The 24,968-nt window shown below is 37.5% G+C and overlaps 1 protein-coding gene across 1 annotated transcript in view; it reads right to left on the bottom strand.

Moving 5' to 3' along the window:
- Positions 1 to 10,334: 10,334 nt before the first annotated feature.
- The window catches only part of LOC128691604 (leucine zipper transcription factor-like protein 1), a 33,607-nt gene continuing 18,973 nt past the window's right edge, over positions 10,335 to 24,968 (bottom strand). The window contains exons 3-7 of the mRNA XM_053780433.2: positions 21,357 to 21,551; positions 19,190 to 19,391; positions 16,437 to 16,556; positions 15,892 to 16,032; positions 10,335 to 10,608 (exon numbers count right to left, since the gene is read on the bottom strand). Of these exons, the coding sequence (XP_053636408.1) occupies positions 10,468 to 10,608; positions 15,892 to 16,032; positions 16,437 to 16,556; positions 19,190 to 19,391; positions 21,357 to 21,551 (799 nt within the window). The 3' untranslated portion in view covers positions 10,335 to 10,467. The remainder of the gene's footprint in view (positions 10,609 to 15,891; positions 16,033 to 16,436; positions 16,557 to 19,189; positions 19,392 to 21,356; positions 21,552 to 24,968) is intronic.

Below are 24,968 nucleotides of genomic sequence, written 5' to 3'. Positions count from 1 at the left end.
AAGCATATAGCTTAGGCAATTTATCAGTTCTATCATGCATCTGAAGACCAATGTGAGATAGAATCCACAGCATGTGCACTCTGACTCCACTGTCCACAATCCTACCATACCTGTGTCTGGCTTCTGACACAAGCATGCAACAATTTATGCTTAATGAGTTGAGAGCATTTATGGATGACAGAGAATCAGTTACAATTAAACTGTCAATCTTTGATACATAGATGCATTTCAGTGCAAGGAGTATGGCAAACAGTTCTGTCTGAAGGGTAGAGGCCCAATTATTAATGCGTGCTCCAATTTCTTTAAGAGAGCCATCACTCTGTACGACAACCGCAGCACTACCAGCTGCACCAGTGGATTGGTGAACAGAACCATCAGCGTAAATAATTTGCGAGAGTGTGTGCTGTGTGACTAAGTTATCAATACAGCTTAAGGCCTCATGTTTGGCTTCAAGGCGAAGTTTTGGTTGTGATTTAAGAAGTAGTTTGGGGGGAAATGGAGGAATGGTAGTTTGGAATGGGGTAATATTCCATGGAGCGGAGAAGTGCCGCTGTTGCCTTACTTGACATAGATCATGTATCTGATTCATGCGGAGGTCGGTTCCAGTTTTTTCGATCCATCTGGAGGATTGTTCACCAGTGCTGAGGAAAGTTTGGAGGGCTTCTGTGCAGGGGTTTGAATGAGCTTGCCTGAGCATAAAATTAATGAATTTAGAAACAACTCGCTCAGAAATGTTCAAGAAATGGCAAAGTACTTTATCCACAGTGATATATTGCAGACCATTCTGGAGAAATACCCTGACTTTGCTAGCTGTAAATAAAGCATTACCACATGTGTGCATGTGTGTGTGTGTGTGTGTGTGTGTGTGTGTGTGTGTGTGTGTGTGTGCACTCACCTAGTTGAGATTGCAGGGGTCGAGTCCAAGCTCCTGTGTGTGTGTGTGTGTGTGTGTGTGTGTGTGTGTGTGTGTGTGTGTGTGTGTTTGTGTGTGTTTGTGTGTGCGTGTGTATGTGTATGAGTGTATATGAGTGTGTGTGTGTGTGTATGAGTGTGTGTGTGTGTATGAGTGTGTGTGTGTGTGTGTGTGTGTATGAGTGTGTGTGTGTGTGTGTGTATGAGTTTGTGTATGTGTGTGTGTGTGTGTGTGTTTGTGTGTGTGTGTGTGTGTGTGTGTGTGTGTGTGTGTGTGTGTGTGTGTGTTTATGTGTGTGTGTGTGTGTGTATGAATTTGTATATGTGTGTGTGTGTGTGTGTGTGTCTCAACAACAATATATGCACCAATAACTCACTACAGTTGTGACCGGGTGTGGAAGTGTGAATTGCTCATTACACTATAATTTGTTCTTGATTGTAGCCATGTATAAACGTAAGTAACCATTCTTACAGGATTCATTACCTATGTAACTTGTGAGTTCATTACCTTGTACCTAGTTCAGCCATCACAACTTTGGGAGCCCAGTCCCTGGACCCATTACGTACCTCTGTAATCTGTAAATACCTTTGTAACTTGTCATGATTGTGACTAGACCTACCTAGAGTTCATTACCTTTGTAAATTGTGAGTTCATTACCTTTGTAAATTGTGAATTCATTACCTCTGTAACTTGCTCAGCTATCAAAACTTTGGAGTCCAGTCCCTGGACCAATTATGTACCTCTGTAATCTTTTGACTACCGCCCACAGGATGGGTATGGGGTGCATAATAAACATATTAAACTAATTAAACTAAAGGTTGCATCACCAGCTCAGCGCTGTATAGCCCTTGTGGCTTAGCGCTTCTTTTTGATTATAATAATAATGCATCACCAGCTGATGTAGACATAACTAAAGTAAACTTTTCCACATGAGCTATTGTCACACTGCATCATTATATGTTGGTTAGATTTTTTTTAGATTTTGCCACCGAAGTGGCTAGTTTATTGTGCACCCCATATCCATCCTGTGGACGGTAGCGCGAGAGCATATGGATACACAAAAGGCCTAGGAACTAGGCCCCAAAGGGTTAACAGGAATACATATGGATTTATATCTACATATCTATAGTTCACTTATCTGTTACAAGCAAATTTAGGAAATTTGCTTAGTATATCTGGTATCTTATTTTCATTAATAAGATATCTTGACATGTCACATAGGTTATTATACTGTCTGTCTCTGTATTCCTCAATAAGTGGACAATTAAGCACATAGTGTTCAAGAGAGTGACCATATGCCTGATCACATAATTTACATTTAGTTTGATCATCATCTGTGTGTCTCCCAAACTGCCAGAAGTACTTGTAACCAAGCCTAAGCCTGGCCACTACAACATCAGTCAGTCTGTTCACATTGCAAGTTGCTCCATAAACATACTTATCTACGTTCATGTTATCATAGTGGGTTATAGATCTACTCAGGCTTCTAACTGCATTCATATAACAATCATTTTCATTATTTACTTCTCTCCTAATATTATTCCTAATGCTAGACACAGTTATACCAAAGTTATATTCTACATTCTCCTTCTGGGTACTCTTCTTGGCTAACATATCAACTTTATCATGAAGGAGTAATCCAATGTGTGATGGGATCCATAGTAATTGTACATTAATTCCTTTGTCCCTAATTTTTGAGTATCTATACCTGGCTTCACCAATGAGCATGTTGTTGGAGTCATTATATGAGTCAAGAGCCTTCAATGATGACATAGAATCAGTAATGATGATAGAGTCAAGCTCAGTGTCATAGGTTAGCTTTAGCGCCATTAGGATTGCAAACAATTCAGTTTGCAGTGTAGACGCCCAGTTGTTAATTCTTATGTCTAACTCAACAAATTTATTATCGTTCTTAACTAGGGAGGTGGCAACAAGAGCAGATGCAGCCCTGCCAGAAGACTCCTGTTTAGATCCATCAGTGTATATAACTTGTGATAACTTATTACTACCGGCTAGGTGAGAAATTTCTTCTTGAGCAGTTGCTCTAACAAGAGATTTAAGGAAGGGATTACTAGCAATGAGCTTCTTGGGAGGGACTTGTAGGTATGTGATATTAAATGAACACATCTTCCATGGAGGGGTGAAATGCTCTTGTTGCCTACAGTGATACAGTTCATGTAGGTTATAAAACTTAATGCAATTGCACGTTTTCACAATCCATTTAGATCTGTGTGTATTTACCTCTAGACACTTGGTAAGGTTCACTGTGACAGTGTCTGGTTCGTTTCTCAACATTCTAATACCGAGTACAGTGTTAATTTCAACAATCCTATCACTGATACTAGAAATACCAAGCTCCTTCCTCATGTTAAGAACTTTTGTAGATCTGGGACAGCCAAGAATAATCCTGAGAGCTTCATTTTGCATTAACTCCAAGGGTCGGAGAGAACTTTCTCTAGCTAATATCAACATGGGAGCAGCATAATCAATTAAGGACCTAACATAGGCTATGTACATCATTCTCACGATTCTCACATTAGCACCATAGTTGGGATTGTAGCCAGCAACAGCTTTGAGAGCATTTAGCCTAGCTTTGCATTTCTTGTTTAGTTGTGGTATAGTGGATTTGTTAAAGGGTACATCTACACCAAGATATCTGTAAGTTTTAACGTAGCTAATGATTTCACCCTGCAAATAGATGGGTGGGGGATGTCGTTTTCTTGTTAAGATCTTTGTTTTAGAGGAAGATATTATGAGGCCTAGTCGATTACAAATTGCTTGAACTTCATTAAGAATGGTATTCATCTTCTTATGCCCTGTTGTATGGATCATATCATCAGCATAGCTTATAGCTATATGTTTAGGTGAGGCAGGTAGAGCATTTAGGAGAGCATTAATCAGAATATTAAATAGCATGGGACGAAAAAAAAATGAATTCAGAGACAACTCATTCACAAATGTTTATGAAATGTCAAAGTATTTCATCCACAGTGGATTATTACCAGCCATTCTTGAAAAAATCTTGACTTTGCCTGCTATAAATAACTCGCAACCATTTAAACTTGACTAATTTCAGCCAAACTTAGCTTCTATATAAGGTAATAAAAATATTTTAATACCACATTACACTGAACTTTTTTTGTGACTGAATTCATATGTGTATAAACAGTTCTGTAGAAAATTTTGGAGTTTCCTAAATTCAGGATGAGTAAATTTGAATAATACAATAATTGTGTAATAAAATATGATGCTGATTTGACCCTTCGAGAAATTTAAATGAAGGGTGGTGTGGAAGAGCCGGAGAGTGATGATGCGGATGGGAGACGCCATATTGAATTTACTGAGTGAACACTGGATATGGATGTGCATTGTAATCAGGCATTCTCGGAGGCCAAATTGTACTGTTTCGGCCTGAATTCGTAATTAGGAACCCGTGTTAATGTCCCCTGCTGAAGAACTGGTACAGGAAATTTGTGGGACCTGAATTGCGTATGAATGGCGAAAAATAAGGGATGCAACATCACTCTCAGGGAAGTACACCATTTAGATCACTAGCTGGCCAGTGTAGGGTCTAGGTGCTAGGCAGGTGTTGTGGTGTGATCCACCTACAGCAATTAAATTGTTAGTGTTAATATCAAAATATTTATGTACCCAGCAAGCCTAATCCTATACAGTTCACATAACTTTAATTACCAAAATAATTGGTTTTAATATTATAATTATTAATTTAATGTCAGGTCTAACTTTTTGTGAGAGTGGTGAAGAAGTGGAAAGTCGAAGGAGCAGCAGTTCAGCGACCAACTGTGACTAAAGTCCCATTTACCTCACCCAAATTACTTGTAGGTAGTAATTCATGTGATTCCCTGTAAGCTTCCTGCAGGTGATTTGCTCACATAATAATAATAATAATAATTTTTCAAAATAACCCTTTGGTTCTAACGGACTCGGATATGTAATCAGGGAAGGTTTAATTTAATTTAATGATCTGATTGAAAGTAATGAATTGTTGGGTTCACATATAATTGACACACTGCCCAACAGACACACTGCTCAACTTACACTGCTTAACAGACACACTGCCCAACTGACACACTGCCCATCAGACACATTGCCCAACAGACACACTGCCCAACAGACACACTGCCCAACAGACACACTGCCCAACAGGTGCACTGCCCAACAGATGCACTGCCCAACAGATGCACTGCCTATGGAAAATAATTTCCCAAAATTATGCTGTATATTTTTTATAATGTAAATATACCTGATTAATACATTACTATTGCTCTAAAGTGTATTTTAAAGAAGAGAACCGACAGGGAAGCTCTGCGCCTGCGCCGACGAGCATGGAAGAGACGCCATTGTTTTGAATGTGGTAAAAGCACGTTAGTGAAATGTGCATAAATTTTCGTTGCTCTAGGGGTTATATTGGGCTTAAAACCTCTCAAACAGGAGCCGAAATTGTTGGATTTGCAGTCCTGCATAACGTGAGAATTAAGCAGATGGAACCCCAGCTAAGTTGTCTACTTATGTTGAGATTCTGGCCAGTATTTTCTTCATATTTAGGCAGGGGTTTGTATATGATACACAGTAATCTCCAGACAAATTGGTGAGTGTTATGATTATAAATTCTCCTGTTACATAAATGTGTATATGTAATCATTTATTAATTTTACTATACAGTCCACATATTTATATTAATGTTTTCACCAGAATTCCTGGTGATGTATATTTCATTTGAAATTAATATAGGTCCAGAGTGACTTGTGGAGAGATAGATTATGGTAGGTATCGAAGGGGGACATTTTTTGCAACCTAGGTGCCCTAAAATTCTTACTTGTCTCTGTAACCTTGATAAAGAATAATTATCGTTGTTACCATTTACTGGTATGTATCTAATGAGATTCATCCAGGTAAATTTAATTTTCCACACTGCCCAACGGACGCTCCTAATATTTAACAAAAGGTTAGACTGAACAGAAAACACCTCCTTTTGTAACAGAAAATGGAACAAAATTAGCAAACAGGACATTAACAACTTATTCATACAGAAGATTTCTACAACATACATAAATAGAAACATGAACTTAATATTATTTTTCCAAAACCGTCACTTCGAAGACACAGAATTCCCAGAAAGATTATGTAAAATTATTCATCACAGTAGTTCAGAATCATAAACCATACCACGGGCGGGGATAGAACCCGCGATCAGAGAGTCTCAATCTGCAATAGTGTCACTACGATTTCGTGAGTCGAGTTCAGAATCATCCTAGGATGCACAAGTACCACCAATATTCGAAGCAAGTGTAATAAAAAATGTGTAATGGATTACAGATGCCACAATTGATTGGATTTGCATGCCCAGTGGGGCTGGAATTGTATTTTTTATACATTTGTAATATTAATGGATTTGTGTAATTATATATTAATTGCTAAGCCCAGTGAGGCTAGGATAGTGATTGATGTAATTGTTAATTTACTAAGCCCAGTTAGGGCTAGAAATGATAGTCTTCTTAATGATTATAATAATAAAAATAATTATTATAATTAACTTGCTAAACCAGGAAATATTTTGCTAGGATATTTGGTGCATATTATAATAATAAAACCAGTGTTCATTAATTGAGTCTAATACATAAAAGAGCCATGGATGAAGGTAATGTAATTAATGCAGATGGCAAGTCCATGGGAATAAAGACTATAATGCCTTATTAAATGCCCCCCAAAAAAATCATGTGACCAGAGCTTATAATAAATGCCTGGAATTGGTGGCAGAAGAAACTGTGAATAAGGTTAATTTAGAATTATATTTGGAATCATTAGAAAATATGTCATATAAATTGTATTACACAGAATATGAAGGAGATCTGCTGGTGAACTGTGCAGGTGATATTGAGAGGGAATTAGTAATTAATCAATATTATGAGATGGAAGAGAAAATGCTGTCATGTAAAATAAAATAAATAAATTAAAATGTGTAAATATTGCCGTTGAGCAATCTGGTAATGTAAGTGCCAGATCTTTGCCCAAACTCACAGAGTTATGTCTACCAACATTTAGTCCAGGAGACAACTAGGAGGAATTCTGGTCAGTATTTAAGGCTACTGTGCATGTGAGGGATGACTTAGCAGATGTCACAAGATTATTTTATCTCAAAGGGCAGGTCAGAAGCGATGCTTATGTCCTGATTCAAGGATTTCAGAATATAGACTTTAGTTAGAGGTGACCTATGGTAATAGGGAGCAAAGTAGGTCAGACCTAGTAAATATTGTGATTAATTTAAGAACTCCAGAACACAATTACAACAATTGGCAACAATTTAGGGTTAAATTAGAAAGAGGTCATAAGTCCTTGAGTAATAAATTTGATTTGGGTGAATCAGACTGAATATTAAGTGCTGTCTTAGAAAACAAATTGACCATGAAAACTATAGAGTGGTGGTCTAATAAATACCACAAAGATTATTTTTCTCTGGAGGAAATATGATTAGGTATACAAGAATTAATTGTTCAATTACAGATCAGCCAACCAAATAATTGTAAGAATGTAACAAATGATTCTGATGAATCTGTCAAGTCTCACAAATGGAAATATATCCTAATGTTAATGATCATCATAATTCATCCTATAAAAAGGGTTGCATAGCAGATATCAAGTGACAGGAGCCAAAGTAATGGTTCTCCACATCAAATTAAGAGGTATAAGTACATTAATAAGTACGGCCTTGTTAATAACAGGGAAGTCAAGCAAAAGAGGGATTGTCTTTTTTGCAAGGGGACTCATTTCTCCAAGAATTGTAATGCTTATGATTCATGGGATGTTAAGGTGGAAAGATTAGAAGAACTTGACAGATGTATCAGATGTTTAGGCTGTCACAATGTAGAGAATTGTTATGCCAAACTTAATAATTGTTATCAATGCCACAAAGGAAGACATCATGTCGTGATGTGTAAGGGTTTGTATAATAATAATAATAATAATAATAATAATAATAATAAATAATAATAATAATAATAATAATAATGACAAGCATGATAATAATGATAATGATGTTAACACTGACATAACAGTTACTAATGTAAAAATTGCAGCTCATGTTAATGATGATGACATAGCTAAAGTGGCCTTACCTGTGGTGAATGTAAAAATTCGGGATATAAGGCATAAATCAAAGAATGTAACTGCATTATTGGACCAGGGATCTCAATGCACTTTACTAAAACATAGTTGCCTTAATGATATAAAATTGAAAGTGGGGGATCCAACAAATTTAAAATTATCTGGTTTTCTGTCAGATAAAAGGGCCCAGTTGTACGACACTGTGTATGTAAATGTCAGCTTGGACAATGAGGGAAAACGTATCAATGTAGTTATAGTTGATAGACTCCCACAGAAAATCTCTACAATAGGGTTTAGTGAAGCTACTGAGAAGCTTTCACAAAATAGTGTAGAACTGGCAGCCTCTTGTGTAAATAATGACTCAGTGGGGCCAATAGATCTTCTAATAGGGAGTGATTATTATGCTACATTTGTAAAGGGTTTGGAAAGGAAATGTGGTGTTAATCTTCTAAAAACAGCAGGAGGTCATGTATGTGAATACGTAATGTATCCTATCTTTATACCAACGCCCATTCTCTGATAATTTTATTTATAAATGTGTGTAAAAATTGTAAAGCAAGGTGGAACACAAAACAATTTTAATTAAGTCGTTTATCAACGACCATCCCCCGGTCGCAGTGTAGAAAATTTTCGATTTCCTAAATTCATCATCGGTAAATTTTAACAATACAATAATTGTGTAATAAAATATGATGCTGATTTGACCCTTCGAGAAATTTAAGTGAAGGGTGGTGTGGAAGAGCCGGAGAGTGATGCAGACGGGAGACGCCATATTGAATATAATGGGTGAACACTGGACGTGGTTATGCATTGTAATTAGGCGTTCTTAGAGGCCAAATTGCACTGTTTCAGCCTGAGTTTGTAATTAAGAACCCGTGTTAATGTCGGCTGCTGATGAACTGGGACAGGAAATTTGAAGGACCTCAAGAATTACATGTGGATGGCGAAAAATAAAGGATGCAACATCACTCACAGGGAAGTGCACCATAGTTCTTGCATTTAGATCACTAGCTGGCCAGTGTAGGGTCTAGGTGTTAGGCAGGTGTTGTGGTGTGATCTGTCAACAGTAATCAAATGGTAAGTGTTAATGCCAAAATATTTATGTACCCAGCAAAGTTAATCTTATACAGTTCCTATAACTTTAATTACCAGAGTAACTGGTTTTAATATTATAATTATTAATTTAATGTCAGGTCTAGTTTTTTGTGAGAGTGGTGAAGAAGTGGGCAGTCGAAGGAGCAGCAGTTCAGCGACCTACTGTGACTAAAGTCCCATTTACCTCACCCAAATTACTTGCAGGTAATAATTCAGGTGATGCCCTGTAAACCTCCTGCAGGTAATTTGCTCACATAATAATAATAATAATAACAATGATAATAATAATAATAAAAATAATTTTTCACAAGTTCATTACAAATGTATCAAAATCATAAAGTTGTAAATAGTTCATTAACTCTGCAACTTGTTTAGCATCCATAACTTGGAGTCCAGTCTCTGGACACATCATGTGACTCTGTAATCTTTTGATTACTGCCCAAAGCATATATTAATCTAACTAAGCAGTTATCACGCCCTTGAGGACCTCGCCGACTAGGATAAACCTGGCGAGAATATCTTAAAGCATAAGACTGCCAGAATTTTCTGATGGTAGATGGTACTGGTAAAGAAAATATGATTTCATTTCTCGCCAGGTTCATTCTGCCCAGACTTACACAGCCAACACCTACGACTCCTTCCTCTAGCATGTAGCACCTGACCTTGGTCTGGCCGGTAAACCTACTATAGTAATTCATCGCTCATTATGGTCTTGCAATATGTCAGTGTAATTAGCTATTATATTAATGGCATGCAGTACCGACAAGTAAATGAGAAACATGTGTATCACCTTGGTCTCTACGTTTTTGAAACGTTTCGCCTTTGCAGCAGGTTTATTCAGTCAAATACAAAGGTGACTGATATACTGAAGATACAGTTGAAGACGAGAGAGTTTGAGGCTAGTCTCTCCCAGTCATCTTCCACGCATTTCACTTCTGAACTACCATTACATACTTGGTGTTACTGTTTCACCATGGAAGTGAACAACCTCTTTTAAGGTTGAGTAACTGAACACTTCACTTTCTCTTTCTGACCTGTCTCCAGTTCATTAGTCACCTTTGTATTCGACTGAAGAAGCTTGCTGCGCAGGCGAAACGTTTCGAAAATTTATAAACTTGATGCGAAATTTACTGACATTGTTCAAGTAATGGCTGCTTCTTTAATAAGCAATGATATATGTATTTCCTTATTCTAGAACATGCAAGCACAGTCAGTCGACTTCCTCAGTCATAACAGGTACAGTACTTCCCCAGTCATTACAGACAGAGTTGACTTCATCAGTCACTGCAGGCACTGTTGACTTCCTCAGTCATTAACGGCACAGTAACTTCATTTCTTCACTCATCAATAACGTCATCAGTATTCGGTTCATAAATGTCCAGTTTCTTCCGCATTGACCTGATCTGATCGTTCTTCCTGTTCAACATTTTCTTCATGTTCTGGTAGGCGCCGGTCTGCGAAAACTTCTTCTCCAGTTCCTGACGATCAACAGTAACTATAGTGTTTAAAATATCTTATTTTTGTATCACATTGTCAGTACGTAGTATAAACTGATTTTTCAGTCATATAATATATATATATATATATATATATATATATATATATATATATATATATATATATATATATATATATATATATATATATATATATATATGCAAAACAACCACTCTGAAAGAATAGAGAAATTCCAGGCGCTTTCGTGACTACTCACATTATCAAGGAACTTGATAGTTCCTTGATAATGTGAGTAGTCACGAAAGCGCTTGGAATTTCTCTATTTTTCATAGTGTTTGTTTTGCATATTCTGAAATCACCTGTTTACTGTGATCTTATTGCATATATATATATATATATATATATATATATATATATATATATATATATATATATATATATATATATATATATATATATAAATATAAATTTTTAGAAAGAATTCGTTGCGTTCTAAGAATAATAATTGTTTCATGAGTCTGAGACCCTGGTGACCTCTGACCTAGAAACATACCTAGATGGTGACCTCTGACCTAGAAACATACCTAGATGGTGACCTCTGACCTAGAAACATACCTAGATGGTGACCTCTGACCTAGAAACATACCTAGATGGTGACCTCTGACCTAGAAACATACCTAGATGGTGACCTCTGACCTAGAAACATACCTAGATGGTGACCTCTGACCTAGAAACATATCTAGATGGTAACCTCTGACCTAGAAACATACCTAGATGGTGACCTCTGACCTAGAAACATACCTAGATGGTGACCTCTGACCTAGAAACATACCTAGATGATGACCTCTGACCTAGAAACGTACCTAGATGGTGACCTCTGACCTAGAAACATGCCTAGATGGTGACCTCTGACCTAGAAACATGCCTAGATGGTGACCTCTGACCTAGAAACATACCTAGATGGTGACCTCTGACCTAGAAACATGCCTAGATGGTGACCTCTGACCTAGAAACATGCCTAGATGGTGACCTCTGACCTAGAAACATACCTAGATGGTGACCTCTGACCTAGAAATATACCTAGATGGTGACCTGACCTAGAAACATACCTAGATGGTGACCTCTGACCTAGAAACATACCTAGATGGTGACCTCTGACCTAGAAACATGCCTAGATGGTGACCTCTGACCTAGAAACATGCCTAGATGGTGACCTCTGACCTAGAAATATGCCTAGATGGTGACCTCTGACCTAGAAACATGCCTAGATGGTGACCTCTGACCTATAAACATACCTAGATGGTGACCACTGACATAGAAACATACCTAGATGGTAACCTCTGACCTAGAAACATACCTAGATGGTGACCTCTGACCTAGAAACACCTAGATGGTGACCTCTGACCTAGAAACATACCCAGATGGTGACCTCTGACCTAGAAACATGCCTAGATGGTGACCTCTGACCTAGAAACATGCCTAGATGGTGACCTCTGACCTAGAAACATACCTGGATTGTGACCTCTGACCTAGAAACATACCTAGATGGTGACCTCTGACCTAGAAACATACCTAGATGGTGACCTCTGACCTAGAAACATACCTAGATGGTGACCTCTGACCTAGAAACATACCTAGATGGTGACCTCTGACCCAGAAACATACCTAGATGATGACCTCTGACCTAGAAACGAGTAGTGAAGATATCTTCTGTATGGCTCGGAAGTAGCACCTAGGTGTTACTTCCGGTCTAGGTGTTACTTTCGGTTTCCTACTTCCAGTCTCTCCTTCGCCCCTACATAGGTGTGAAATTTCACACCTTCATGCTAATGACCCTGACCTCACTCTCGACCACCTCACCCGCGCCACCCCCTCCCCCTTTTTTCGATAAATTCACTAGTCAATTTTACATATTACGAAGTTAATGCACACACACACACACACACACACACACACACACACACACACACACTTTTCTCAATAACTCTTAAGAAATATTCTCTCACCAACATCCTTTAACAACTCACTACAGAACAACCCCAGATTACTTTGAACATCATCAAAACATTCTCATACAACATTTGAATACTCTCTAACATCGTTTGAACACTTCCAAACACCTTTGAATAGCCTCAAACACCATTTGAGTACTCCCAAATACACCACTGAATACAGCCAAAACACCACCAAAATCACCGTAAACTAAGATCAACCTCACCAACTAACACCCATTTTCACACAAATCCCCTCAAATCACTATAACCAAGACGATTACCAATTTCTATGATTACACTCACCTCAAACTAAGATATAACAGGAGCGCAAAAAACATGAACACACACACAACAGGATCACCTCTTTTTTGGCATCTCTATTTCGACAACAACACCCACAACTCATAACTTCTTTTTTGGTATCTCTAGTTCTTCAACAATACCCACAACCCTCATCACTTACCATTTTATTCACAATTTTTCCTCTTTCGATACAATTTTTTCCCATTGTTTTTTACTAAATCTTAAATGTAATGCACATTCTTCCCTACACTCACTAAAATTCTAATAAAATCCTCCCCATACCCATCTCCTTGTATCCACATAGATTAATATTTTACTCACAACAACTAATCATCTCACTACCCAACTACTGCGGCATGTTTCTACAACCTCCAAGTCCCAGGTATTGGAGATTCTCCCTCCATTCTTTTCCAATGTATCATAACTTTTCATTTCTATAATTTCTTTTAAAATATTCACACATTACCTTTATTTTCAGTAAAATCCCCCATATTTCATTAAATTTCTAATACAACCTTCCCCATACCCCTCTCCATCTCACCCACATTTCTTCACATCCACTCACCCATCTCCCAACACACCTCTTCAGAACACAAAAATCGCATTTCACATCCATAAATCCATCTCATCACCCATCTAAAATCCACTAAAATCACTCTAACCAAGATATTCACCAAATTCTATGACCACCTAACACACACAGACATCACACTTTACTTTGAACACCTTCAAAACACTCGCATATATCATTATTTGAAGACCACCTTTTCTCAATATCTCTTAAGAAATATTCTCTCAACAACAACCTTTATCATCTCACTACAGAACAACCCTAGACTACTTTGAACACTATCAAAACACTCTCATAAATCATTTGAATACTCACAAAAACACCTTTGAACATTTCCAGACAACACTGAAACACTTCCAAATTACATTAGAACATTTCGAAGACATCATTGGAACACTTCCAAAATATCATTTTGAATACTCCCAAATAAGATTTGAAATCTCTAATTCATCTACACTTACATATTTCATTAACCGAAATTACAACTCTCCAGACTTTACAACATTATCACAAAAACTAACTCATACACTTATGTCATGAGACATTTACCAAAACTAACACACACACACACACACACACACACCACACTTTACTTTGAACAACACCAAAAACACCATCAAATTGCCTTTGAATACTACAAAAACATCATTTGAACACATTCAAAAACATCATCAAACTCCTTTGAACACTCCCAAAACACCCCTGAATACTGCCCAAACACCACTAAAAATCACCAGAACCTAAGATCAACACCACCACCTATCACTCATTTTATAGAAATCCCCTCAAATCACTAAAACCAAGACGATCCCACTCACCTCAGACTATTAAATAACATGAGCGCAAAAAAAAAAAAAAAAAAAAAAAAAAAATTCTCATAAATCATTTGAATAGTCTCAAACACCTTTGAACATTTCCAAACAACACTGAAAAACTTACATCAGGATCACCAGCAACTGAAAACATATTATGGACACAAAAAACTAAGACATCCATCAACTAACATCCATCATCACTCACCTCAAAACCACTAAGATCGCAGAAAACACTCATTTTTTATAAACATTCACACAAAAATCACAATCACCAACTCCTTACAATATTTACCAATATCTAATACACTCAGCACCAACACATGCCGACACAGATAGGGACACCTCCCATGACGTCACACTCCAACCAGTGTTTACTTGGTGATCAGTGACGTCATACCCAAACACCTTGTTTCAACCTGTTATATCTCCAATATCTAAGATCACCCCAGTCAAGAAGTTTACCAAATTCTATAACCCCACCACTAAGATCACTAAAACATCACACATTTTGTACACATTCTCTTAAAACATCATAACCAAGATCATTAAAAACTAAGATCGCTTATGTCAAGATCACTAAAACTATCTATACTTTTACTAAGATCGCATAACATTTTGTCTTCTCTAACTCACCCACCAATTTACATTCTCATTCACACTTACACATTTCATTAACCGATATTACATCTCATCCACCAAACTCCTCCCTCAAACTCCAGACTTTACAACATTAGCACAAAGAAAAAAAAAACTAACTCATACACTTATGACATTACCATAATTAACTCAAAGACTAACTTTGAACAACACCAAAACACCGCTGAACATTTTCAAAAATACTCTGCACATCATTTGAACACCTTCAAAAGCACCATCAAACACCTTCGAATACTCCCAAAACACCATCGATTACTACCAAATCACCAATGATTACTGCCAAAACACCGTCAAAATCACCAGAAACTAAGATCAGCATCACCAGCTAACACCCATTTTATAGAAATCCCCTCAAATCACTATAACCAAGAACTCCCTCCCCATCCCCCCCATGAGCGCCCATGCTGCAGGGGCGGCACGGGCGCGGTTGGGCTTGCGGGCAGGGGGCTCGGGCGGGGGGGGGGGCGCGGGTGAGGTGGTCGAGGGTGAGTCAGGGTCATTAGCATAAAGGTGTGAAATTTCACACCTATGTAGGGGCAAAGGAGAGACCGAAAGTAGGAAACCGGAAGTAAGATAAGATTTCGTTCGGATTTTTAACCCCGGAGGGTTAGCCACCCAGGATAACCCAAGAAAGTCAGTGTGTCATCGAGGACTGTCTAACTTATTTCCATTGGGGTCCTCATCTTGTCCCCCAGGATGCGACCCACACCAGTCGACTAACACCCAGGTACCTATTTGCTGCTAGGTGAACAGGACAACAGGTGTAAGGAAACGTGTCGAAATGTTTCCACCCGCCGGGAATCGAACCCGGGCCCTCCGTGTGTGAAGCGGGAGCTTTAGCCACCAGGCCACCGGGCCATCTAGGTGTTACTTCTGAGCCATACAGAAGAAATCATTACTACTGAAACGTACCTAGGTGGTGACCACTGCTAGCCTTCCATCCATCTGGTTACCAGAGCTTACCTTCTCTGCCAGCTGGAGTTGAGCCTTGACTTGTAGGAGGGTTTGCCTGGAGACGGTCAGGTCAGAAGATAGCTGGTCCATAGTGGTGTCAGTCTGCTGCATCGCCAGCTGCAGTCGCATCTTCTCCACCTCGTCCACCAGCTGCAGCAATCACATGGAAAGGAAGACAGAGGTTCAGCATGCCACGAAAGATCTTTTGTGGAAACGAAGTAGAAGAGAGATGAGGCTAGTCTTGTTTTGAAGGAGAGGAATAGATTGTGGTCGTGGGGATATGTTCACAGATGGGGAGTTGGGAAGGTGGGGAGAAGTGTTGCAGGGGTTGCTGGGGAGGTGCAGGGAGATTACTCTCAAAATAAACGTAAAATTGGAGATACCGGATTATGCATAGGAAGATAAACATTAATTTTAGAAGGGAAAATCGACGTAGACAATAAAAAATGAGACAGAGGTATAATAGAACAACTGAGGAGTGGAGGTAGGAGAGTCTGTCAGAGGTACAAACCAACTGATAGAGACTTCGAGAGAGTACTTCACCCTGACAGTACCTCAGTAACATCGTCATTAGTGGGCCTGGTGGCCATGCAGTTCTTGAGAGTGTTGACTTCGTCGCGAGCTGCTTGTAGGTTCACACTCATCTCAGTCTTTCCCTTCTCAAGATCCCTCGCCTGAAAATGAAACATGTTTTACATTTTTTGTTTTGTTTTGTTTTTCATAACTCATTTTTATACAGTTCATTTTATATGCTAAAAGTTGTTATCCTACCTCAACTCATTATACAGGTAAAATACTACTGTATGCCTACTTTAGTTCATTTCAAAATCCAGCCTCATTTAAAGTATAATACTACTTCTAATAACAACAATAATTAATAATTTTAAATAAACTACATAGTAAAGCAATTATTCAGCACTAATTAGTAACATTCAAGAGGCTTGAAAGAGTATAAGTAATTCAACTTAGCCTTAGAAATAGATTTTACATTGTTTTACTAATTAAACCTCTTGATTGATGAGGTTGTGATGCTCCACAACATTGGTAACGCTCACTGTGAATGTCACTGATATACAGTACTGACATGTGTCTCAGTTGTGGAAATTTTTTATAATTTTCCTGAATTTAGAGTACAAAAAATTAAATAATAAAATAAATGTTCATTGATGTGTGGTGTTGGTTTGACTTTCGAGAAATTTCGAGTGAAGAGAGCGTGGGGAACCAGCACAGCAGGGAATTGCGTAAGGGAAGATGCGAGAAAAAATGGCGAAGTAAACATCGGTTGTACATAATAGTGATAAAACTGTATGTCATCGACGCCAAAAAAGAGTTTTGTGGGTTGCTGTAAATGGTCCAATTTCCTGGGAAGCAGCCACAGTATAGATGGAATTATGGAAAACAAGGAGGCACTGAATTGTCTGTGCAGCCCACCATACGTGTGTACGCCTACAGTAACTTTCAGTAGCTTTCTAGCTGGCCATTGTAGTTATCTGTTAGTGAGGCGTTAATAGGTGTGCCCAAGTAATGTCTGAAGAAATAGTAAATAATAAGTATAAATGTTGTAGTCCAGCTATCCAATTCATTGAAGTTTAATCACTATTGTTAAAGATACAGTCCACAATCGTAAGTTACCAGTGTTAATAATTTAAAGTTAATAAATCCAAAAATAAATATATTACAGGTCCAATTTATGTGAGTGTGAGAGGAGTGTGTGGGTTTTGAAAGAGAGACAGTGCGACCCAGTGTCTCTAAAATAGATCAATTAGGGCTATATTTAGATGATGTAGAGATAGGTTACAAAATGAATTGTATGAATATGTAATGTATCCTATTTTTATACCATAGCACATTCTTTGATAATTTTAATTATAAATGTGTATAAAAATTGTACAGCAAGATGGAATACAAAGACAATTTTAATTAAGTCGTTTATCAACGACCATCCTCCGACCGCAGTGTGGAAATTTTTTACATGATTTCCTAAGTGTAGAACATATAAATGAATAATATAATAACTGTGTATTAAAATGTGATGCTGTTTGGACCCTTCAAGAAAGTTCGAGTGAGGAGGGTGCAGAACAGCTGCTGGGGAGGAGAGATGCCATATTGAATTTAATGTGTAACCCCTAGACTGTGTAGTGCAATATAATCAGGCATTCTCAAACGTGAATTGGGGTTTTGTGGCCTGAATTTGGCATTAGGAACCCATGTTAATGTCCCCTGCTGAAGAATTCAGACAGGAAATTTACAGGACCTCAAGAATTGCATGTGGATGGTGGAAGATAAATATGTGTATATCCCTCACAGGGAAGTGCACCATTAGTCCTTGCATTTAGATCTCTAGCTGGCTAGTGTAGGGCCTAGGTGTTAGGTGTTGTGGTGTGATCCATCTACAGTACTTAAGTGGTAAGTGTTAACACAAATTATATTTTGTGTACCCAGCAAGCCAAATCACATACAGTCCACAACTTTAATGTACCAGAGTAGCTGGTTTTAATATAAATTTAATTTCAGGTCTAGCTTTTTGTTAGAGTAGTAGGGAGTGGGCATCGAAGGAGTCACAGCTCAGCGACATGCTGTGACTTAAGTCCCACTTACCTCACCCAGATTATTTGCAGGTAATAATTCAGATAATGCCCTGTAAACCTCATGCAGGTAATTTGCTTACATAATAATAATAATAATATTATTATTATATTATTATTATTATTATTATTATTATTATTATTATTATTATTATTAAAATCACTTTCACAGAAGGTATTCAGGCTGAATTTAGGGAACTGGAGTACAGATCCAATTCCTTAGATCAACAGCCCCTCACCAGCATCAGGAAAGCTCCCTTGAGGGGTTTTGTCAGTCATCAACACTCACTGTGCTACCAGCTCTTTCAGTGTTGACGCTGCTTGTTGGTAATCAAATTTTCCGTTACATTTTCTTTATTTCGATCTCTTCTTCATAAAGGTATAAAGATGATTTTTGGATACGGTGTATATAAACATGGGTTCTAAAATCTTATTAAATAAAATGGTCATTAGTGTTCATATTTTTGTTTACGATATTTCAAGTGAGAATTTTGGTTAATATTTTTTATAGATGCCTCAAGTAACATCGAAATGTTTATTAGAGTGTTTTCACGATATTAGAATGTTTCATGTTGTCTAAAGGGGAAGGGGGGGGGGGTAATGCACTTACTGGAGAGCATCTTGGGTATACTGTCCATATTGAAGATCGGAAAATTAAAACTATATATTTTTGGTCACTACCACCACCTCCACGCTAACTACCAACCACCAGGACAACTTACTTTGGCCTCGGCTTGCTCCAGCTTGACCTTAAGTTCTTCATTATGGCTAGAAAGTCTGTGCATTTCTGCCTGAAGGAGACCCATAGGTCCGTCAACATCTGTAAGAGGTGCCAGCACCCTCCTCTTGGGCGAGGGAAGCTCCATGCTGGGGCGAGGCTGCACATCCTGCTCCTCAAACTTCTTGATTTCATCCAGAAGTTCTCTGCAGCAAGAAGGCGAGAATGTATTATCTGGCAACAGTTCCGGGGCATCATGGCCCCCACCATTCGGTCTCAGATTAGACCTCTCAGATTTCAAATGAAAAAAAATGAATAAGAATTATTAAAAAAAGAGGTAAAACAGAAGTGTATACTGAATGTGAACAGATGTTTGTAAGATGTACCTGTTAGAATGATAACAAATTCTCAATACAGGCAGCACACTCCACCAATATTCAAAACACTCAACCTACTCACCATACAAAACATCCATACTAATTATTGCACTTATTACATACATAGAACACTTAACTCTGATATTAACCCTCCCCTCAAACATCTGCTTGCCAACCTCAACAGAACACATGACCATAACACAAGGCACAGATCACTCTTTGATGTTCCTCGTGTCCATCTCACACTATGCAAAAACTCAATGCACATAAAAGGCCCTAAAATCTGGAATTCATTACCTGTAAATATAAAAGAAACACTACCTGTTTATAAATTCAAGTCTCTTCTCAAAGTTCACTTACTCACTCAAAACCAAATAAATACTGAATAACTGAACCATATAAATTGTATATCCTAAATGTTACTCACAATTATATCACACAAATGTTAAACCTAACTTTGTTATTTTTTTTAAATACACTACCTAACAGAATACTCCATTCTACTGAATGAACAGCAATGCATGCAACCATATGACCTGTCTTTGTAATACTCATTTGTATTTTATAGTTATCTGTTTACAATAATGTCTTATCACTGATTTCATCATTGCTTAGTTAATCTTAAGTTAATTGTAAGCCAGCCCGTAATGCATTACGGCTTTGGCATGCTGCTCTTACCTGTATTTTTTTGTACCTCTGTATGTATGCTAAATTTCTAAATAAATAAATAAATAAATAAGAAATAAAGCAATCATACCCGAGTGGATAACGTTTAAGAGGTATTCATTTCATATATATTTAACAGGAAAGAAGCGTCTCCAACGATGATTGTTGTCGACCAACCTACTTATTACAACCCTGGAACAAAAAGGCCTGTTATCCTGGGTGTAAAGGGGAGCAAGTAGCAGAACACAGCTGAATGGCTTTGAATTATATTTTCCTTCACCAAGTAGTATGTCATTGTTGTCAGCTAGGCCTGTATACCATGTAGATGTACTTGTAGTAAATAAAGATATTATTATTATAATTATTTACAAGTATGTACACTATATACAGTTGGAAATATATGTGTACAACACGGTAAATCAAAGGCAAAGACACAGGCTGGAGACAGAATGGACAACAGTGTTCAACCAGCAGCTGGGTGAAAATGACAAGGGTGAGAATGTGAGTGGTGTCCATGTCACCTTCACAATTGCCAGTTTCCACAATATGGTTGGCTGAACCTAGGTGCTGATTTGACGATGGGGCCCCGATCGTCCGACCCTTAGTTACCTGGTTCACTGGTTGCTGAGGCAGCTTATATGAGTGTGTTCACATGCTCCGAATAAGGGTACATACTCTTTGCATGCAACACCACTACATGTACTTGAATATTTAACAGAGATCTGTGACCTATAAGTTCTTCCAGATTAAAATGAATCACTACCAAGCACGTGATAAACTAATAAATGTTTGTACAATAAGTGAAAATATCCCAAACCAAATTAAAACTATCAAATGGTTAACATTAATGCAAAAAATTCCCATGTTCTTGGGAAACATCCCGACACTCAAAATATACCAGGAGGCCTGGTTACAGACCGGGCCGCGGGGGCGTTGACCCCCGAAACTCTCTCCAGGTAAACTCCAGGTATACCAATGAAGCTGTTCAGTGGCGGATTTTTGTGTGTTGAGGTGTGCAGCTGCAATATTCTTTTCTCCCTTTATATCTCATGAAAAAGTAAGAACGACGATAAAATGAAAAGTTGAAAAGAAGCCTAGGAGGGATTAACTTGAGATTCATAACTCAACTGGTTTTCCAGGTCTGACGTGTCGACGGTGAGAGTGAGGTGCCACTTCTGAGCCTGTGTGAAGAGTTTAGCCAGGAGGAGGGAGGTGGTGTGGGAGGCATGGATGAGTTCTGTCTCTACCTCCGCCCTCACCACATCCTCCAGAGCCTCCAGCATCTCCATCACTTCCTCTGCCGTGTACGTCTCCTCCACCAGCCTGCGGGAGGGAAAAAACCAGATAGATATTTCCATTGCAGTCCTTCCCATGGATGCTGCCACCATCGGTCAACCAACATCCATGTACTCTACCTATTTACTGATACAGTGGACCCTCAACCAACGGCATTAATCCGTTCCAGAGGGCTTGCCGTTGGTCGAGTTAATTTTCCCCATAAAAAATAATGGAAATAGAATTAATCCATGCCTGACACCCCAAGGTCTGAATTTATTTTTTTTACATGAAATATACATTTCCTTATATGGAAATGAATGGGACATGCAAAATAAACAATAATTAAATGCCACTTACCTTTATTGTGGAGTTATTGATGAGTGATGTGTCAGCAATTCTCAGTAATTCTCACCCTTTTTAACAAAGGCTTGGCACTAGAAGTTTTCTTGGGACCCATGGTGACTTATTTAGCAGTTACAAGCACTAGAAATAGTGGAATAATCCAAAATATATGGGAGGTACACGTTGAAACCAACCATAACAGCTTGTAAACAATAACACACTGACTTGGAGTGGCTGGGCCCGTTCAGGCCGCCCTCCGGGGCCCATCGACACGTTCCGGAAAATGATGTTGGTTAAGATAAGATTTCGTTCGGATTTTTAACCCCGGAGGGTTAGCCACCCAGGATAACCCAAGAAAGTCAGTGCGTCATCGAGGACTGTCTAACTTATTTCCATTGGGGTCCTTAATCTTGTCCCCCAGGATGCGACCCACATCAGTCGACTAACACTCAGGTACCTATTTGCTGCTAGGTGAACAGGACAACAGGTGTAAGGAAACGTGTGGAATGTTTCCACCCGCCGGGAATCGAACCCGGGCCCTCCGTGTGTGAAGCAGGAGCTTTAGCCACCGGGCCACCTTTTTGCCGTTGGTTAAGGCATTTTTTTCTACAGCAAAAAGCGCCATTAGACGAAATTGCTGTTACCTAATGCCGCCGTTAATTGAGGGTCGACTGTGTGCGTGTGTGTGTGTGTACATATATATATATATATATATATATATATATATATATATATATATATATATATATATATATATATATATATATATATATATATATATATATATATATATATGTCGTGCCGAATATGTAAAACTGGTCAATTAGCAAGAACTCATTTAAAATTAAGTCCTTTCTGAAATTTTCTCTTATACGTTTAAAGATATATTTTTTTCATTAATGTTAATGTAAATTTTTTTAATTTTGCACCAAAAGAATCTTAGAAACTTACCTAACCTTATTATAAGAAGACCAATTTATTTTAGCCTAACCCAACTAAATATATTTAAAATACGTTTACAATAATTTAGTACAAAATAAACACAATCAAATATATTTTTTTCGTTAGGTTCAGAACGATTTTGGCGAAATTATTGCATACACAAATTTTCACTTGTCCTATACGGCAAGAAGAGCGTTGCTATTTAAGCCAAGATCGCAAGTTCTGCCTATTCGGCACGACATATATATATATATATATAATATATATATATATATATATATATATATATATATATATATATATATATATATATATATATATATATATATATATATATATATATATATATATATATATATATATATATATATATATATATATATATATATATATATATGCAATAAGATCACAGTAAACAGGTGATTTCAAAATATGCAAAACAAACCACTCTGAAAGAATAGAGAAATTCCAAGCGCTTTCGTGACTACTCACATTATCAAGGAACTATGAAAGTGAAGCATCCAAGGAAGCTATATAAGGGGTCCGGCCAGCACCTCACTATCAGATCCCACAACGGTTAAACACGTGACGCGCGGCGAGCCAACTTGGAAAGGTCCTTTGCAAAACTCACCCCCAAACTATTCTACCCAAGAAAATTTAAAAATTATTTGTCCAGTGTATTATTAAATTCTTCCCAAATTCTATTAATTATAAATGGATCTAATTTATATAAACCAAAGGAAATATTCATATTATTGTTAAAACTGCTTTTTATGAAACAAGATTCAATTATATTCCTGTCGACCATAGACTTGCTAGATACTACTTTCTCAACTTTTTGAAAATCAATTGGATGGTTAAAATCTCTTACATGAATAAATAGAGCATTGGAATCTTGTCCAGTTCTAATGCTATATTTATGTTGTTTTAAACTTAGTTCAAGATTTTCACCAGTTTGACCGTAATAAACTTTATCGCAAATTTTACAAGGAATCTTATAGACACATCCATCAGCATTTTGGGGGGAATTCTTTATCAAAAGTTTTTTTACTGTATCAAGATTTTTGAATACAACTTTAATATTAAAAGTCTTAAGAAGAGAAGGCATATCAACCAAGTTTTCATGGTAAGGGAGAACCAACATATTTTTAGTTGAATAAGGCTGGTTGCCCCTTTTTGGATTATAAAAAGTGTTTCTAGCAACTTTAAAAGATTTATCAATTACATTTCTTGGGTATTTTAAATCATTACCTATTTCATAAATTTTGGATATTTCCTCATCTATGAACTCAGGACTACAAATTCGTAAAGCTCTCAAAAACATTGATGAGAAAACAGACAGTTTGACTCTATCTTGATGCGAGGAATAATAGTGGATATAGGAACAGTTATTTGTAGGTTTTCTGTAAATTTTAAATTTTAATTCATTATTAACCTTAATAATTAAAACATCTAGAAAAGGCAATGAGTTATTTTCTTCAAACTCAACAGTAAAGTTTATAGAATGGGCTAAGCTATTTAATTTTCCAAGAAAATGGTGTATATCTACATTTTTGGGCATAAGACACAAAATATCATCAACATATCTGAACCATTTAGCTCTATTAGGGAGGATTGTGTTAAGCAACCTTGTTTCAAAAAATTCCATGTATAGGTTACTAAGAACAGGTGAAAGAGGATTTCCCATTGCCATACCAAACTTCTGAGTGTAAAACTTATCAATGAATACAAATTTTGCATCAACAATGCAAAGTTTAATAAGTTTAATGATAGTAGGAACTGGCAATGGTAAATCATAGTTAACGAGTTCTTCAGATAAGAAATTTAATAAATCATCAACAGGAACTTTCGTAAACAAGGAAGTAACATCAAAACTAACCATGTTAAAATCATTTAAGTCAGTCAAGGAGCTTAATTTATCAACCAAGTTTCCCCTCAAGGAAGGTTCCTTGATGTTGGTGAGGGGCTCTTGATTTAGGGAATTGGATCTGTGCTCCAGTTCCCTGAATTAAGCCTGAATGCCTTCCACATGCCCCCCAGGCGCTGTATAATCCTCCGGGTTTAGCGCTTCCCACTTGATTATAATAATAATATCAACCAAGTCTATGTTGTTTTTAACATTAAAGTGTGATGTAGTCCAGCTGGGCTTGTGAGGTCTCTGGGGAGACCTAATTTGAC

The sequence above is a fragment of the Cherax quadricarinatus genome, chromosome 26 (assembly GCF_038502225.1).
Source record: "Cherax quadricarinatus isolate ZL_2023a chromosome 26, ASM3850222v1, whole genome shotgun sequence".
In the NCBI taxonomy this organism is placed as follows: Eukaryota; Metazoa; Arthropoda; class Malacostraca; order Decapoda; family Parastacidae; genus Cherax; species Cherax quadricarinatus.
Note: the sequence above shows the minus strand (reverse complement) of the source record. Positions and strands in the feature narration are given on the sequence as shown.